This window comes from Acanthopagrus latus, chromosome 7 (genome assembly GCF_904848185.1).
Source record: "Acanthopagrus latus isolate v.2019 chromosome 7, fAcaLat1.1, whole genome shotgun sequence".
NCBI classification, from domain to species: domain Eukaryota; kingdom Metazoa; phylum Chordata; class Actinopteri; order Spariformes; family Sparidae; genus Acanthopagrus; species Acanthopagrus latus.
Genome location: NC_051045.1, coordinates 7,275,392 through 7,293,784, shown reverse-complemented (window position 1 = coordinate 7,293,784; position 18,393 = coordinate 7,275,392). Strand labels below are relative to the sequence as shown.

Genomic DNA, 18,393 nt, shown 5'->3' with positions numbered 1-18,393 from the left:
CATGAGAGTACATGAGACGGATAATGTATGAGCTCAGCTTCAGTTTGCTGAGCCATGAAGCGCTACAGCCATGCCCTCACTGCTGCACAGATGCCTTTGCTGTTTATTAAAAATGCATTAATATTAAATGCGTTGTGTGTCCGGATTGTATCAAATCACTCCTTTTCACCCATTGATTGGTGAGAAAATGACATCTATGACCTGGCCAACAGCCTAAACCCTAGAAGAAAAAAAGTCAAACTCTGGAAAGCTAAAACGCATTCAAGTGAAACATCTCATTGAAGACTTGCAGCAGAGAAGACTCATCTGGAAAGTAAATCACAAGACAGGCCAAAAAAGCATCTCATCAGCTCTTATTAATATTAATGCATGATTCTTGGACTGAGGCCTTTCTTTTGTCCTGGCTCAGAGATAGAAATCATGATTTGGGGGCTCTCTCATATTAATGCACTCCTATTACGAAACTCAAGCACTAGAGTGACTGGGCTCCAGAGTGTGATGACTGCAAACGTCATTATGTGTTCTCCATGTATTCCTTGAGCTGCACGTTGGTTATAGAAATTGGCTTTTCTAATTTGAATTTCAGGGATCGAAAAAGTCTGAAGTGCGTCTTCTTAACTAGGTTATCCTAGATTAAGTTAGACGGATCAATGTCTTACTCTGTCCTGTCAATAACATTATAGAAGGGACTACCTGATAAAGTCGCTACCCAATATCCAGTTTTATACAAGACATCAATTTGTGCAGATGTGCAGCAAACAAGTTTAGTGTTTCTTTCATTTTCATTTCGTTTTTTTTGGAGTCACAAGATTGCATCATGTGCCACAAACAAAATATATGCAGGCTGAATCACAAGACTACAGTAATGTTCTGTTGTGGCATATGACACATTTTGTTGCATGATGTAAGTGGAGGTATCGAATGTTCATCACCAAAATGTACAATCTACAGCCATGCTAATAGCAGCAGTGATTTGAGCTAAATGCTAAGAACAACACAACAACGAAAGTTAACACACAGATGTTTTGGATGTTCGCGGGAACGGGAATAATGTTTATTGTGTTCACCATCTTTGTTGAGCGTGTGAGTATCCTTGCATTTGCCTATTAGCAATAATCAGACGGTTCAGTTTGGTGGTAATGATGGTGGTAATGACATAGTTTTGCATGTGTTTGGTCATAAACCAAAGTATTCACACATTGGCAGTATAAAAAAAAACTCAGGTGCCGACAAAAAATCTCAACAATTTCTCCTGCAGGCAACTTTAACTTTGATGTCCTCTATTTAATAGTTGTTGAGACAAAAACAGACAATGATCAGATTTGAAGGCTTAATCACCAGATAATCAGACTAGATTATGACTAGATCAATGGCAGACTCATTGGGGTTGCCCTGTTAATATCAAACATGTTTCAGGGTGTTTGTTCACTCTAAGTCCGACCTCAACAGCAGATGAAAAAGGTATCCCAGAGCAGCTGATGGTGCAGCCAAGCAAAGGTTAACATTGAAGGTTAACATTAGCTAGCGTATTATTGTTGATAGAAACTCGCCTCCAGTTCTTACTGCAGAATATAAACCTGTGTCGATGACGTCCTCCGTACTCATTTAACCTTCTGCTTGTTTGTTTTTTTGAGATTTCTTGCTCTATAGTAAGATTTATCCTTCAGAGACCATGAAATCTGTTCAAAATCTCAAGGCAATCAATCAAATATTTGTGGAAATAGTTTATCTGGACCAAAGTTGTGGACCAACATTGCTATCTGTAGAGCTAGCTGCTATGATGGCTAAAAAAAAGTTATGTCATGTTATCCATTAAGATTAAGTTTATTCTTTCTGATCACAACCTCCTCGGCCCGAAACAGCATCTATCTGTTGAACAAAGTAAAGCATCTAGTAGCTAAAGGATCCAGATTTGTCCCTTCAGAATTGGTTTGACCAAATAAAGAGCTAAAAGAGACAGACAGTGACATTTGGGCAGGTCATGCCGAGCAAGGTAGTGTGATCTAAAATAACGCCACTACAGCAGTTGAAACTGTATGTCTGCTGACTGATCACTGTATTTATTTTACACTAAATATATAAAATCCTATATTTATATAATGCCTGTTAGCAAGTTACAGTACTTAAGACTGACTCCAAACCAGGTGTTTCAGTCAGGCAGCGCAGGAGCAGTGTTTGCTGTGGAAGAGAGTATCTTCCTTGGCAAGAACTATGAGCCTTTTCACATTGCAGACCTTTTATGTGTACAAAAATGCTACATAACGTAATAAAGGAAAGGCAAAAACCCAAAAAACATAACATGACATATATTGGTTCTGCTGCCCTGCAGGTTTTAAGTTTCCTGCTGTTATCAAATATTTATACAATTTTATGAACTTCACAGATACAGATAAAGGCAGTTCTTCAAAAAATGTTTCTTCGCTGCAATCACAGCATCATAAATCCACTTTTATGATCAAACCAGGCTGTTTACACACATGGTTTGTATGCGAGATGAGGTGGGAGTGACCAACTTGTGCGTAAGCCATATGTGCATATTGAGCTAAGATGCTTCTATGATGTTGCTTCTATCACGGTACCGTCCATGGGAGAATATGAGCCTTCAAAAGAAACACTGGATGGTGACACTACAAGAGGTCTTCTACCCTGCTTTAGCAGCTGTTGGAATTCCCTGTAAGTACATCCAAACTTCATATAAGAGTTAGAGCTTTTGGCTCATCTCATACAAAACACTTTCCTGTTTTATGGTTTATAAACGATGCTGTTAATTTTAGAAGGGTAGCGGTGATATCTCTGAGGGAGATGCCTTTATTGATGCCTTTATCTACTCCTCAGCCAACTCCATCACCTTTCTGATTATCTTGAGGAGGAACTGCATGCTCTCCAAATCCAGCACTTTCTACCTGATGGCCATGTCTGTGGCCGACAACCTCGTTCTGCTCTTCATTGTGGTTCTTGAACTTTCCGTTAAGTACCACCAGCAGGAGCCGTTTTGGAGTTACGAGCCATGGTGCAGCCTGAGGGACATTTTTAACTATGGAGCATACAACGCCTCAACGTGGCTGGTGGTTGTCTTTACAGTGGAACGTTTTATTTCTATCCACACATGGAAAGTGAAAAACAAAATCTGCACTCAAAGATGTGCGGCATGGACTATAACAGCAGTTTTTCTCTTCAGTCATCTTTGTGCCATTCCTTACTTCTGGTCTAACACGTCAGTCTACACGAACAACCAGACTAGATGTATCTACAGTCCAGAGGCCCCATCGCACTTAATTCACACCCTGGTTTGGTTTCAAACGCTGCAAGCCTACGTATTCCCCTTTGTCATCATCCTTACACTGAACGGGCTCACTCTGCGCCTGATCTCCCTCAGCAACCGTGTTCATATCACTGCTGATTTAACTTCAAGGGTCAACAAAGTCATGCCCCTGCTGCGCTCCCGGAAGAGAAAATCTGTAGTGCTTCTCGTCACTGTGTCCATGAGTTTTGTGCTGCTGTCCGTCACCCGTGCTATAACGCAGATCATCCTCCGCACCACTCACATGTACACTTTGGATCGTAATGATTATAACCTCAAGATAAATATAGCAGCGGACACTGGCACCATGCTCAGCCTGAGCAACGCGGCTGCCAACATGTACTTATATGTCTGCACCCAGTCCAGGTTTCGCCAAGAGTTCTCTGCTTGCGCCAGACAGGTGTCCTTCTGCTGCAAAACAAGACTGTAGACGGATAAAACCCATCTAGGCCTTTACTAAACACAATTACTGAAACGCTGAAGGTGGCTTGTGCATGTGTACTCTCCTGGTGTCTGGGAACAGAGGAAATTACCTCATTCAGGTCATAACCACATAACGACCATCACTGAAGTACTGCTCCATAAAATACAATCTAATTCTCTTTATTACTGTGTTTTTCTCACCATGACCTACTGTTAAAGAAGTGAGACGGCTTAACCTGCTTGTTAACAATCATGAGACACATCCCCACTGTTTGACATGGCAAAGACAATTTCAGAATTAATTTCCTGCAAATGGTTTCCAGATCCAGAACAAACAAGAAACAAGACCTGACTCTACAGACATTGTCATTCTTGGCACGGCAGTTTGTAACACTCTAGCACAAATGTAGTTGGCAAAATCAGAGACATGATAAATGTGTAGCATGCTTGAATAGTTTTAGCATGAATTTATGTGGATGGAGTTTTTATTGCAAATGTAAGCAGATCACTGATATTCTCATATTCAAGCATTTTTTACTATTTGATTTTGGAACATTTAATGTTTGCTATGCCAGAAATAATTTTCTTATCTTATTTTGATGATTTCCTGATGGTCTGAAATAAAGTTGATATTTGTTTCAATTTTTGTTTGGTTTCCTAAACTAACGCCAGTAGTCTCAAAAGTAGCATTGTAGTACTCAAGATCTGTCATGAGATCGGGCAAGAAATTGTTTTAATCTTGGTCATCTCTCCTTGGACATATTTGTCTTGTCTCGGTCACGAAGAGCACTCCGGATTTTAATGTCCAGCCAAAACCAGAGAGGCAATAAAAGAGGTGAATGAGTTTTTTTTTTCTCTTCTTCCGTGGGTGCACAACTTGAGGACTGCATATGGTTTGCATGTTCCAGATTTTATTGTTTGTGTGTCATGCAGCGCAGGACATGCCTTAGTCTTGACTGGGTCTCAGTCTCGATACACTCTGGTCTTGGTAATGACTTGGTTATTTTGGATGAGGTGGTCTTGACCACAACGCTGCTCCCAAATCAAAATCCATCATTGAAATGCAATTTTATAAAACTACATTCTCAGCTCATACTTTTATGTTTCTCCCCTCAAATTGAAACAAAAAAGAGACATGCCATTTTTCCAAAGAAAGCACTGACCAACAATGGCCCGTGATCTAAAAATACAAAACTCGGCACCATAATAATGAAACTCTGAATCTCACCGAGAAATGTGTAAAGCAAAAGCTAGAATAGATACAAAACTACAAAGTGTACTGTGCTGCTTTCTCCTGAAGTACTGTAAACTATTTATTCACCAACTAAGAGAATAATACTAAAAGCCTTTCTTTTGTTTGTCTGTTTGGCCTAAACAAATCCCTTGTAGCAAAACTGGTCCGGCCCAGTGACAGTCCATACAGCCTGCGAACATTCGGCCCAAATTAAGCAACGAATTACGGTCAACAGGTGGTACCGATGTTGCAGCCAGAACACAGGCTACATATGGGCAATAACATGGCCATATCTCTGTATGACCAGACAGACATCTTACTTAAAAGGGACAGTTCAGTAGAGGTGTGAAAAAATGTTTTCCATTCCACCGCAGACATCAGTCAAGACATCGGATATCTCTTCTTCTGATGTCACCATCATAGGACGGCTGGTTTACATGTTAGGAGAGCCCATGATGGATTCTCATACTGACCTTTAACAGCACAGTTAATCCTCTGACAGGTTAAGTCTTAACGTTTATGGTTGCATTAACCATGACACCTTTCAAGGGTTTGGGTATATGAATCAGCTACTCGACAGTCACTTCTTGAAGTTGATGTTTTGTGTAAGGTTCTCGGCAACGACTTCTCCAAGTGGTCCAATGAAGGGGAATCGTTGAACCAGTGACAGAGTCATGGGCACCACTAATGCATAAGGGGGAGCAAAGGTCAGCCTGATCTGACTTTAAAAGACTGGAACTAAAACAGAGCATTTCAGGCTGAGAGTGAATAGAGGTGCTGCAGCAATGGACAGTATTTAATTAAAAAAAAAAAAAAAAGCATCTAAACATTTTCTTGTAAACAGCTAAAAGTGTTAATCTAGTCCGTGCAGACCCCTGTCCACCTCCAAAAGTACATGTGAGCATTAGACCTGGACCATGGAGCAATGGAAGCAGGTGGCCCGGTCTGATGAATCACATTTGTGTTTATATTTTTAACCTGGGGAAGAGATGGCATCATGGCTGGCGGACGCAGTGTAATCTAAGGTCTCGGCATTGTACTGCCTGCCTAAATACTGTTGCAGATCAACTACAACCCTTCATAGCTACAGTATTCCCTGATGGCGGTGGCCTCTTTCTGCATAATAAAGCACCCTGCAACGCCAAAGAAGAAAAAAATATGGCCCAGGAATGGTTTGAGGAACATTGTCAAAACAGTTCAAGGTGTGCGCTATCAGCTGTGGGATGAGCTAAAACAACATGTCTGATGGATGGAGGCCCCACTTAAAAATAATAGGACTTGCTGCTATCATCTTAGTGCCAGACCACCATCACGCATCAGTGCCTGGGAGCCAAGACCAGGGAAGAACATCCTGCATACCAGCGGCACAACGCGTTCCTTCTCATTAAACTTTTTTGAATTGCTTTGAACACACGCTGATACCTGGACAAAACTCAGATGAGTGTGTCAACATCTTTATCCACTCAGATCCACTTTCATCTAAAGTTGCTGGACACTAAAGAGTTTATAGAGACTTAAGAAAATGAACTTGAGACTATGGACTATAAAGGGAGGAGTGGAGAGGAAGATGAAAATATGGGTGCGCAGGCTGGGAAAAAAAACATTTAAATAGAAAAAAAATCTTTATTACCTTAAGAGAAACAACAGATTGGCACAAATTCCACCCTTTACCACTACAACAAATGACAAATATGATAAAGGCTCAGAAAGCACATTTGCACATGGAACACTAGATTGGCTACCACAAAGACCTGACCTCAACATAACTGAGGCTGTCTAATTGCACACAGCCTCAGTTGAAGTTAAGTTTGTTGCTAAAAAAGAAGACCCCGACAAAAACAACCAAAATCAAAATGAAGAATGATGGCAAATTTCTGTGAGGAACATGACAATTTTTTTTTACCACAGGAGAAATATAAAAAATTCCTTTGGTGTGGCTACTTACCCTGGTGAAATAATGCCATTTTGAATTGTAAGGAACACATAACAAAATAGTGGCCTGCTTGAAACAGGTTTCTGTGACTTTTTAAATTGCATCTATGTTTCTTTGCGTTTTCACTCCAGCACTACCAAAACAAGGCCTGATCCTAAGCGGTGTCAGCTGAGCTTCCAGGTACGAATACGGAAATACAGGTTAAAGAATGAAGGTACAGAACCGTAAACACCAATGTTCCCGTTTTCTCTCCAGCTGGGGTGGTTTGGCAGATGGTACTCCACATTATTCTCTGTCCTCATTTCCTGTCATCTACCAACTGCTGCCAGTCTAAAGATGACATAAAATGTCACCCAAAATGTTCTCAAAAGATGATCAACACAGGTAAAACTTTTTGAGCTCTTTTCAAAACTAGTTACGAACGTGTGGATCTGGAAAAAAATGTCATTGTCAAACTGCAACATCAAGTGGTAAAAGCTGAACTCTGAATACTGTACAGCATCACCAGCTTATATGAAGATGAGAGAGGAAAGTGCAGCATGATTTTCCAAAAAAAAACAAAAACGACTATTGTCTTTGACAAAATAATGTGAAAACATCCACCCAACATTGGAGAAATTAAAACGATCATTTGAGAATTGAGCCACGTAATGAAACTTGATTGAATTATATCCAAACAATCTTCTCACATGACTGAACTTTTTGGACACAACATTAAAAGGTTTGATCATTTTCAATGAATTCTTGACAGATTAGATTTTTCTCCCAAATTTATTTTTCTCTGCAACATCAGAAATGAATTTCTTTGTGGTGAAACAATGCTGGTCTGGAATAAATTATCCCATTAGTCACTTTACTCTAATTTTCTCAGAAAAGACAAATGAGAAAAAATTCACTACTCAGCCTTGAGATGATGACAGTGAATTAACTTTATTACACCCGTTGCTGTTCTGTTTTCATTCAGTAAATAGTTGGTTAATATGCTACTTCTTCTTGCCACCTTTGGGAGCTTTTTCTAGTCCTTGGATGTACTTGCGAGGAATTCGATAATGATCTGAAATGAAATAAAAGCTTAGACAAATGGAATGTACTTTTTAGAGTAAACCTTTTCCAGAGAAACAGTACAATATATCAAGTATGATTAAGGTCCAAACCTAGCAGCAAATTGCCGACTTGATGAATCTGGTTGCCTTGGATCTGGACCAGGACTTTGTCCTTCGACCCTGGGATGGGCTGTAAGACGGAGCTGGCCTGGACTCTGCGCTGCAAAGCCGTGGCTACTACTGCAGGATCCAAACCATACACCTCAAGGTTCTTTATAAGCGTGACCTAAAGGGAGCGCATGGAAATAATTACAGCTCGTAAAAATTTTATCAACCAGGCAGAAAGATGAATGATGATATTTTTCCAATGACGCATCTGTATTTTGTGATCGCCAACAACATACAGCAAAACAGAAACACAATTGTTTTGATTAGACAGGTTGCACAGACGAAAAGCAAAGAACTGACAAGTTTAATCCTCAACCGTAAGATCTCAGTACGTAAATCGGCCAATTCATCACAACCACATTTGGACAACAAGTTTGGTTGAATGGTCCGCTATTCACGATGACTTGAAATAACTTTGAGGGTCCAAAACAAATTTCTGCAAAACTGCCCTCCCCATCATCCTCAGCTGTACTTTGTCTTTAGCACTATTTAGTTTGGCTGCATGATACAGTAATAATCATGCAATTGTGCTATGATTAAATCACATCACGGTTCTTATTGAAAAACTACTATATAAATCATAATGAAGTGACATTTGTTACGGTCTGTACGAAATCTGTTCAACAGGTTTTGTATACCAGGGCATGTTTGCAGCACTGCAGTACTTTGATAACTTTCATTTGTGCCTTCTGTAATGTACAAAACAATCTAACATCCATTGTGTTAATGTGCAAAACTCAAATACTTCAGTATCATAAGATATCCAAGTTCACATTTGCCAGGGATTCCATGAGCACGAATGAACCTGTCTGTCTCTCCAAGTGTGAGTGGACTGTGCGCTTTTGAGTTTTACACTCTCATATATGACAGTAAAAACACATTTTAATAAATTCCTGCTTATCTACAGCTGGCAATTTAAGGGATTGTAAATAAAGTTGTCACCTTCTTATTGGAGCCACGAGAAGCCACAGAGATGTCAATGGGCTCAATGTGGCCCTTCCTTGTTACAGGTGCCAGTCCGGGGAATACAACTTGATAACACTCCTGCATTCGTCCCAGTGTCCTGTGAAAATAAGGTGCCATTGTTTAATCGACACCATAACTTTGTTACGATAAGATAGCAAAAGAAAAACAAAAAAAGCAAGCAAAATGAAATTATCCGTTCCAGACATTAGATAATAATAGAGGAAATTTAGTTTTTACTGGTCCTATTTAAATTTGAATTCTCTTCTCTTCTTTGAATCCTGCTGATCTGAAAGTGCCTTGCATCTTAAATTTTCCCGAGTGAATTTGTTAATGTTAGACATTAACAAAATGTCCTACTGGCACCAATTGATCGATCAATCAAATTACCCTTAAAAATAAAAAGGTTTCAGAGCTCAATGTGTTGAATGCACCACAAAATAAGTCACATGGACAATGATGTTTAATTCTTAATAAGTCCCAAGTGGGGAAAACACAATGCAAGGTGGTCTTTGCTTTTATCCAACAAGCATCTTCAAATCACTTTAATTCTTCAATAAAAAACAATGTTTTCCATTCGTCACTCATTAGTGCCTGAAAAATTAGCAAAATGGATTTTGCTTGAGGCAAAGCCAACTAAAAACATTAAGGACTTTGTCTCTCTAATAATGTATTTTATTTTTATAGCAGTAGTTACAAACCAGATGTGAGTATCAGACTTCAGAGCAGCGGCATTATTTTTGTTGATGGATTGGTTTGGGATTAAGGTTTGCATTAGGATGATTATTTTTTTTTCCTGTGTTTATCCATCAATTAAGATGCTGACTGCCTCCACGTGCCCACATGAGCAAGGGATTCAAATGTGGCCTCATATTGGTGCAGTGGATGTTGCAGCTATTTATCATCTTTCTATTCATTAAAATTTGTCTTCAAAGGATTCTACAGTATGTAACATGCACTGTATGCGGTCCACTTTAAGATGGTTAGGAAGTAAAGAAGTGCAGAAAGGAACTTGACGAGCTTTGGGTGAAGTACTCGACATTTATTTTTTATGCTGTGCAAATAAAAGTCCCATAAAAACAAGATAAGAAAACAAAATAATAAGTCTTTACCTGCTGAAGAGGTCATCCCACTTGAGAGACTGAACCTCCTGGTACTCTGATTTCTCCAGCAAGCAGTCACACAGAGTCGGGTTTATAGTCACGTAACTGTTAAGAGGGGTGAAAAGCATTGGAGCTAGTTCTTGGGAAAAAAAAAAAAAAGCTCCCCAGACGGTTGGATGGATGGCGCTTCGGAATAAACTTGCCGCCGTGTTAAGTTATGCCAGTTCCACAACAGATTTTATTTGATTTCTCCCATCACTGACAATTTGTTTCACATCAGAAGAAGCACAAATTTCACAACCTAAAAATAAACTTGTGACGTCTCTTTCAATTACAGGGTCACATTTAAGCATTTTTCCCAGTCATAGCCTTTAGCTCTGTATTTGTTCCCTTTTACAGCTGCTGCCAATTATGAAAAACTCAAACTATTAAGCTATTGAAACCCAAACTGAGCTGTGACAGCTGACAAGCACATAGATTGACTGTAACAGTAAACAGTGGCACTACTGAATCTTAAGCGTCTACTCACTTCTTATTATTTTCGTCCACCAGTTCATTATTCTTCACATATTCTGTGACAATACTTCTCACTTCAGCAGGCTGCAGTACGGCTCCTTTCCTGTGGGGGCATCAAAGTACACATGAAACCACAGTAGACAAGAATTAATGTGCAAATGAAGGAAATGCATTAAGGTGTCATCAGCTTAGGGAGTCACTTAAAACTTTTGTAATGTACTGAATTCAACACTAATTTGAAAATAATGACAGACTACTTTTATGGGTTAATCTATGTATCTAAGGTTATTTATTTGGGGTGGGAATTATAAAGTAGCTCATAACGATCGCGCAGAGGTGGAGAGAGTACTGAAAAGTTGGCCTTGAGTATGTGTAAATTACAGACAAAAAAAATCATGAGAGCGCAAATACAACCAAAAAATAACTTAATTACAGTAATCTGAGTGGATGTAATTAGTTACTTATACCCGTGCTATCACGGCCAGAAGGCAGAACAGTTGTGGGAAAGATACAGCTATGCCTCACTAAAATCTATATGAATTCATTCTAGCGACACTCCAAGGCATTAATGTAGTAAGGAGAATGTGTAGGGAGGATAAAAAAGACAAAGTAATTGATCTCTGATGTGTTTAAGTTAAAAAGTCTTAAAAGATTACATGTTCCTCTTTTCCCTTACCGGAAAATCCAACCAGGTAAATAGGTTTCATCACAAAAGTTTAACTACTGCCCACTTTAAAGTGCTAATAAATGAAAAGGTGAAGAAGAAAGCTATAATCAGAATGAAATAACAGGTTTGTGTGTTTGTTCTTTTGTGCATGCCTCGAGACCATGGACATAGTGTTTTATTATCATTAGCAAGCGATTGAAATAAGCACCAGAGGGAAAAATAATCCTCTAAAGATGCTTTTTTGGGGGGGTCATGTGGTGCTGAGGTTAGGGGTTTGGTAACTAATGGTCTGGAAGCATGCAAAGTGTGCCAGGACAAGGTTTGTCCTTTTGGAGACAGGCAATATGGTGAGAAAACAGGGAGAGCAGTAGAGAATTTTGGATTAAATAAAACTTTTGAAAAGCAGTAACAGAAGGTAGGGAGGCTAAAAGAGGGTGCCTCAAGAACATGAGTCTTTGCGCAAATATGAACCATACGGATGGAAAAAAAGCCTCATCGTATTGTCTGAATGGGATATTTATGCACCACAGCATGTCCTCGACAAAACTGCACAACAGGTGTTTCTTCATCAAAGACATTTTTGCTTCGATAGAAGGAAAAGCACCAGGATGAATAAGTTCAGGTTCATGGTCTTGGTATCGAGCTTTCATGCTCATTAGGCTGTCACAGTTATTGTGAATGGTATTAGTGACACTTATGCTTCTCCTACTGCGACAAGGCAAAATGGCTGCAGTGTAAGTCCTGGATAGAACAAAAAATGTGCCTATTGTGTAAGCATGTATAAAAAAGGGAGCAATTTAGGAACAGCCTTATGATTCACTGATATGGGAACATTATCCCTTCACTGGGAGATTAGAGATTGAGGTCAACCACAGAACAGCTCCGGAAGGGAACCAACTGCCACATTCATCTCTATTGGAAACTTATCGGAGTTTGCTGAAACACAAGCTTCAACTCTCCCTGCTACGTCTGAACCATGTATCAAGATTCGAGGTTAGGATAACATAAACGGACACACACACACACACACACACACACACACACACACACACCTCTTGTTTGCCTCCAGAAAGAGGGGCCCCAGGCGAGCTGACACGGAGTACAGAGTTGTTATCTCAGGTGGATAGTATGGAGCTTCTCCTTCCCCTCCATCCTGCATCGGAGCTGCTTCATCATCTATCCCCTCAGGAGCGCTGAAGGAACGCAGTCTATGGCGTGTTAATGTGATAAAGAAGAAAAAGCAAAGGTCGGGCTGAATGTTGGGAAACCATACATTTGAAACTCAACCAAAAATTTCTTTAAGTTGAGGCAAGGCTTGGCTCACTCACGCTTGATTTTTCCAGTCCACCTCCACAATGCTCTCCACACCCTTGGTCAGTTCTTTTACACGCACAAGGTTATGCTGCTGCTGCATGGCCTGTAGGAACTTTGACAACTGTTGGACAAAACTTGTAATAAGTGTGTGTGTGTGTGTGTGTGTGTGTGTGTGTGTGTGTGTGTGTGTGTGTACACATATAAACTTTGTAAGTAAATACTTATGTTTTTCCTGGACATCTAAAATACCTTTTTGTAGCTGGATTTCTTGATATCAAGTTGTTTTCCACTCGGGCTAGAGAAAATAAATAGAAATACAATACAGTAAAGTAATATATCAAAAGTACTTAATTAAATCACTGTTCGGCAATTCTCAATAGATGAACTGTACTTTACCAGCAGGAGAACATGTGGTTGCGGAGAAAAGTACTGGTCAGCAGAGGGAGCTCTGACTTCTTCACCTTGCTCTTGAGAGCATGGAGGAAACACTGAAACAGCAGGGCGTCCATTATCTCTGTGAAATCAGGGTATGACCTGGGTCACATCCTCTTCTCTCTCTGAACATGCTCCCATTTTACCACATGAAAAATCCATATTCTCCAGTTGTGTTAACAAACCGAGACCATATGGTCACAGAAATACAACAGCAATCATCTGGGATAATGGTGCTTATGAGGGCCAGTCCTGTTCTGAGCTGATTCAGTGCAACTGTGGTGGTAAATACTTCATACAAATTTAACAACATTTTAAATTGCATATTAATAGTATAATGGTAAGAGTGCAAAATATCTGATACCTTGTGGATGCTTCGGGTCATCCTGGCTCCCCTCCTCTTCCTCAATGCTCTTTTCACCCTTCTCCTCCGCTTGCTCTGCCAAACTCAGCTCCTCAAGACCAGAACAGGCTTGATCCGTCGCCGTGTCACAGGAACTATGTTCCTCCTCCACACACTTCTTGACCTCCTCCTCCTCCTCCTCCTCCTCCACCTCTTCCTCATCAAAATTACATTCCTCTCCATTCACCCCTTGCTCCGCGCTCTCTGCATCCGGTAAAGATGGAGGACCTGACTTGTCTCCAAATGCCCTAAAAGAAGTGCATAAAAACACACGTGCAATGATTTCTCAATTGTAGTTCAGTGTGAATCCTGGAAAAGTAATTATATTTTTGGGCTACAATTATTTACATTATCAGAGGACCAGCTCTGCATTAAGACAATTTGTTTTAAGGGGGCAATGTTGTGAACAGTCTGATGATTTGGGAAACATGCTTATTTGTGGGGGGGTTTTTCTGAGAGTTTGTACTTTTTAAAGATAAATGTTGATATGAACTTTTAAATGTATGCTTGAACTGTGATGACGTTGATGATGGCTGCTACTGACTGGGTACTGTTGTTTTTGTCTGCCTGACTGTCTGATCTGATCTATTTGTTCTTTGCAGTACCACAAATACCCTCTCAGAAGACATTAAAGTTTCCTATGATCTACGTTCTAAGTCTAAATCCTGCCAAAAAACATTAACCTGCACATAACTCCATATAAGAATCACAACATGTTGTTGCTTGTGACTTTTGCTGGGGTCTTTACTAAACAAGCATGTTTTCTGATAACTGGAGAGCAAAATTAGCTGTTTTACATTCAGACAGAACCAGCCACAAAATGTCTAACTGTTCCTAACTATTTCCATCTCCTGGCCATGGCTTCATAATGAAAGGACAGATGTAAGTAGTAAGTAAGTAGTAGATAGTGGAATTGATCTTTTCATCCAACTCCTCAAAGAAAACGTCACACTGTCACTTCAATCAAAAACATTAATTCACAGAAAAAGCAGAAAGATGGCGGCTGCTCACCAGAGGTTATCCATGTACGTGTGGACAACACACACTCCTCTCCCTTTCATACCCAAGCTGCGCATCTCTGCAGTGGATACTGCAGCAGTGCCAACTGCAACAGGAGCTCTGCAATCAACATGAGGAACAGTGTCACACTTTAATCTGTGGGGAACATGTCAGTCCAATCTAATCTCATTTACCTATTGTTCACCACTGTAACAGCACAGCAGCTGCCCTGATTCACATCTGGGAGACCACCTGAAGACACCACCACACCTGGCAGCATGAGATCTTTCGGGAAACAAAGGATTCGTTACTTAATATCAATCAATATATCAAATATCAATATCAATATCAAAGTGCACTGTGTATAACATCAGTCTAGGTTATGACCTTTTAAAAGAGAAGCTTACCTGCTCCTCCAATTAACTTCTGAAGCACAGGTGTCCATGTCCTGAATGTCGGCAGGAGATTAGGGTAACGCCAAAGCACATACACTGAAAAAAAATTAACAACGCACAGCTAAAATAACTGACTGATAATCTTTTATCCACTAAATCATGAGACTTTAATTTACTGGCCAGCTTTTCACCTGTAGGATAGAGCCGTTTCTCCAGTTCAAAGAACAGTGGATTTTTGTGAAGAACATAAAGTGTCACAGCATCTCCTTTATGTGCGTAAACCTTCACTACATTTAATTCCTCTTTGTTAGGGACCAGCTCAGACACATCGTCAGCAGACAGTGACGGAAAAGCTGCAGATATGTCGGCTTTGAGTTTTCTCCTAAAGGAAAGAACAAAAATCAAAAGTGTCAGTCATCATATAGGTAATAACTGCTGTTATAGATTCATATTTTGCACATTCAGTATTTTTGAATGCTTTTCATATAAAACCATTGCACGTTTGCACATCTGCTATTTTCAAAGATCCTAATGACACATAACCCATACTCCATCCATCCATCCATCCATCATCTGTACATATTCTATGTACGCCGCTTAATCCTCTGCAGGGTCGCGGGGGGGCTGGAGCCTATCCCAGCTGACTTAGGGCGAAGGCAGGGGACACCCTGGACAGGTCGCCAGTCCATCGCAGTAACCCATACTCTCCGTACAATAAATTATCATCTGAAATGTCAGCGTTGTTTCTGCCTTTTTGGCTAGACTTATTCTTCCATCGCAGAGAATTAAAGTTTACCCCAGTAAGCATGATCCTGTTCAACTTGGCTGGGCAATTCATGTATAAATACCAGAAGTTACTCTTCATAACACTGGACGGCCAGACTGACATGTTCAACTCTAACTACAGTGTTAAGCATTTCAGATATCAGAAATCCAGCTTTGCAGAATTAATTCATACAGATAACATATTAAATTAAGAGCATCTTAACAACATCTTCTGGACAAGAATCTTTATGCTGTCAGCTAAAAAGCTGTTTTTTTTCTGCTCAGTTCAGGACAAGGACTTAACAGAACTTCAGTATAGCTTACTACAGCTAAATATCAACTAAAACACTTGTACTGGGGTCTGAGTCCACCGGTGTCATGAACAAATATTGAGCCTAACAAAAGGATGACTCTAGTTTTGAGTTGAGCCATGTCAGCTGAAACATTTGGACAGCCCTCTGACTTGTCTGAAGTTGGGCTTTTTGAATAGTTTTCTTTAAACCGCTACGTCAAAAATAATGACATTTTCTGAAGATATGAATAAATGGCGACCAGCAAAAGTCTACGTATTGCTGGCAGCAGCATCTCTGACTCACCTGTCTGAGCCTTTGATTGCCGTGTTGGATTTAACACGGAACGGTCTGGCAAACATCTTCTCAGAGAATCGACAACTACTGCGACGAATTCAATGTCTGCCTCGGAGATAATGTAACTGTTTTCATAATAACAGCCACAGAAACGCCACCACACTGGCAGTATAGCTTAATGTTTTCCTTGTATTTGCTTCACAATAATCAGCTGTTCTTCCTCGTTGGGTATGATGGTCCGTGATATATTTATTTCCGACGTGAAACATCACCGCGGCAACGCGATTGATAGTTCCGCGGTAGGAGGAGGAGGCACAGGACGCACGATGAGAAAAGAAATGTTCATTTGTGTGTGCGTGTGTGTGTGTGTGTGTGTGTGTGTGTGTGTGTGTGTGTGTGTGTGTGTAATAGCGTTATATGGCCATTCCAGGGCAAAGTGGCTTTTGTTGGAAAACAAGAGGAGAACATTCCTCATATGGCATCAGAACTAAGTTGTGTACTTAATTATCCACGCTTAAATGCACTGTTACCCTTTATTACGCGATACATTATTCCCACTTTATTATCTTTTATTTTCTGGTAACCCAATTGGTAACATGAAAAACAGTGTCCAGCAGGGGGTTCACCAGTCAACTGTTCTAATAAATGCTATAGTGTCAGTAAAAATGTCCATTCTCCTGCTGCGTTCATGATAATGGGGTCTTAAAGAGAATTTATAACACCAGGAATGAAAGCAGCTAACAGAGAAAACATGTCTATTTAATTTATGTACCTTACATCAAAGTGGCACGTTTTATTTTTCCCAGATGAAGTATGTCTGTTATGGAACCTGCCCAGAACCACCATAGGGTGAGCACTGGAATTAATAAAGTTCCACTGGCTGATGGAGTAAATGCTACTATTTAGCTTATAGGGAATGTGAGGTCATGCACCACAAATCCAGGCACAGATCAGCCATTTTTGAACAGTGCAAACTGTCAGTCCTACACTGTCACCACCACCCATCTGGACGGACTATATAGCTATTCATACGTGCTTCAACCCTCTTTTGATTTTGCTCCTGGAAACAGACTGAAACACTCAGTGGCCAATCAGGGGGTAGAATCCTATCCACTACAAAGTGGGTAGTGTTGTCATATGTGCACATTTACAAAGTTATAGACTGGTATGTCTTTATATATTATAAAATTGTTATTGTGTTGGTAATTCCATTTTAACTTAATGTGTCTCTAATCTAAATACATGTTTTTTTCTGTAACTTTAAAGGAATACAGAGACATTTTTTGCATCCTCATTGCATAATCCCGTCACTTGTATTCCATTACTCCCCTGAGCCTGCCCACACATTTGAGTTAAACATGGAAGTTTTAAATTATATTTTTACAGGACATTAGTAGGTAAGTGAAAATTCTCGCCAAAATGCAACCTCTGCTTTTTTGGTGAATGTATATGAGTCAAACCTTCGTGTAAAAGCATAATTTCAATGAAAGTAGCACTTTTAAGATTGACCGTATTTTTGTTTTCAGCTCAAACTTTTCAGTCACGTTTAAAACGCTAAGAAGGCTCGACACAACATGAAACATTGCTCGTAGTATCACCAGGATCTCTTCACATGAACATGAGCATTGAGAACATTGTTTGTGTACACACAGTTTACTAAAAATAAAGTTTTTGAACAATTCATGTTAGCAGTAGCTTTTTCCACCAGCCGTCGTCATGGCAGCCCAGACGTACTCAGGGATCGACACTTCTGGGTAGAGTGTATGTGGTTCAGTTGAGCCATGTGTAGAGACCCTGGTGATACTACGAGCTAAGTTTCATGCTGTGTCGAGCCTTTTTAGTGTTTTAAAAATAGCGATTTTGATGCTAGTAAAAGTGCCCCATGCACTCCCAATGAAAATGAGTTTGAGCCGAAAACGAAAATACGGTCAATCGTAAAAGTGCCTCTCTCATCATACACAAAGGTTGGACTCGTATACATTCACAAAAAAAAAAAAAAGAAAAGAAAAAAAGAGCCTACGTTGCATTTTGGTGAGAGTTTCACTTTAAGTCTTGTTTATATTCGCACAGTCAGTTTTGTCAGATAGCAGCTGGTGTTTGTCACATCTAAAAATCATTGTTTGGGTCTTGACCGTTGATTTATTTAT

General features: G+C 39.9%; 2 protein-coding genes across 3 annotated transcripts; one reads left to right on the top strand and one right to left on the bottom strand.

The window, feature by feature from the left end:
- The first annotated feature begins 2,559 nt into the window (after nucleotides 1-2,559).
- LOC119023201 (probable G-protein coupled receptor 139) lies at nucleotides 2,560-4,297 on the top strand. The gene is made up of 2 exons (XM_037104949.1): nucleotides 2,560-2,673; nucleotides 2,836-4,297. Exons 1-2 carry the CDS (start codon nucleotides 2,595-2,597, stop codon nucleotides 3,729-3,731), a joined length of 975 nt encoding a protein of 324 aa, XP_036960844.1. The 5' UTR covers nucleotides 2,560-2,594; the 3' UTR covers nucleotides 3,732-4,297.
- A 3,499-nt stretch (nucleotides 4,298-7,796) lies between these two features.
- On the bottom strand, nucleotides 7,797-16,522 carry eif2d (eukaryotic translation initiation factor 2D). 2 transcript variants are annotated; one of them, XM_037105563.1, is made up of 15 exons: nucleotides 16,256-16,522; nucleotides 15,086-15,276; nucleotides 14,907-14,990; nucleotides 14,694-14,784; nucleotides 14,512-14,619; nucleotides 13,462-13,748; nucleotides 13,062-13,179; nucleotides 12,915-12,960; nucleotides 12,680-12,777; nucleotides 12,404-12,559; nucleotides 10,698-10,787; nucleotides 10,178-10,273; nucleotides 9,045-9,165; nucleotides 8,046-8,220; nucleotides 7,797-7,945 (listed from the first exon to the last, which is right to left on the bottom strand). In XM_037105563.1, the coding sequence occupies exons 1-15, from the start codon at nucleotides 16,309-16,311 to the stop codon at nucleotides 7,875-7,877; spliced, it is 1,788 nt and encodes a 595-aa protein (XP_036961458.1). In that variant the 5' UTR covers nucleotides 16,312-16,522; the 3' UTR covers nucleotides 7,797-7,874. The 2 variants fall into 2 exon arrangements, with proteins under 2 accessions (XP_036961458.1, XP_036961457.1); XM_037105562.1 differs by having other exon boundaries at nucleotides 12,680-12,786; nucleotides 16,256-16,520.
- Between the last annotated feature and the right edge of the window lie 1,871 nt (nucleotides 16,523-18,393).

Coding starts and splice junctions, on each gene's coding strand:
- eif2d (XM_037105562.1), bottom strand. CDS start 16,311: ATGTTTGCCAGACCGTTCCGTGTTAAATCCAACACGGCAATCAAAGGC. Junction 15,277..16,255: donor GCAATCAAAGGCTCAGACAG/GTGAGTCAGAGA, acceptor TCTTTCCTTTAG/GAGAAAACTCAAAGCCGACA. Junction 7,946..8,045: donor AGTCGGCAATTTGCTGCTAG/GTTTGGACCTTA, acceptor ATTTCATTTCAG/ATCATTATCGAATTCCTCGC.
- LOC119023201 (XM_037104949.1), top strand. CDS start 2,595: ATGAGCCTTCAAAAGAAACACTGGATGGTGACACTACAAGAGGTCTTC. Junction 2,674..2,835: donor AGCAGCTGTTGGAATTCCCT/GTAAGTACATCC, acceptor TCTACTCCTCAG/CCAACTCCATCACCTTTCTG.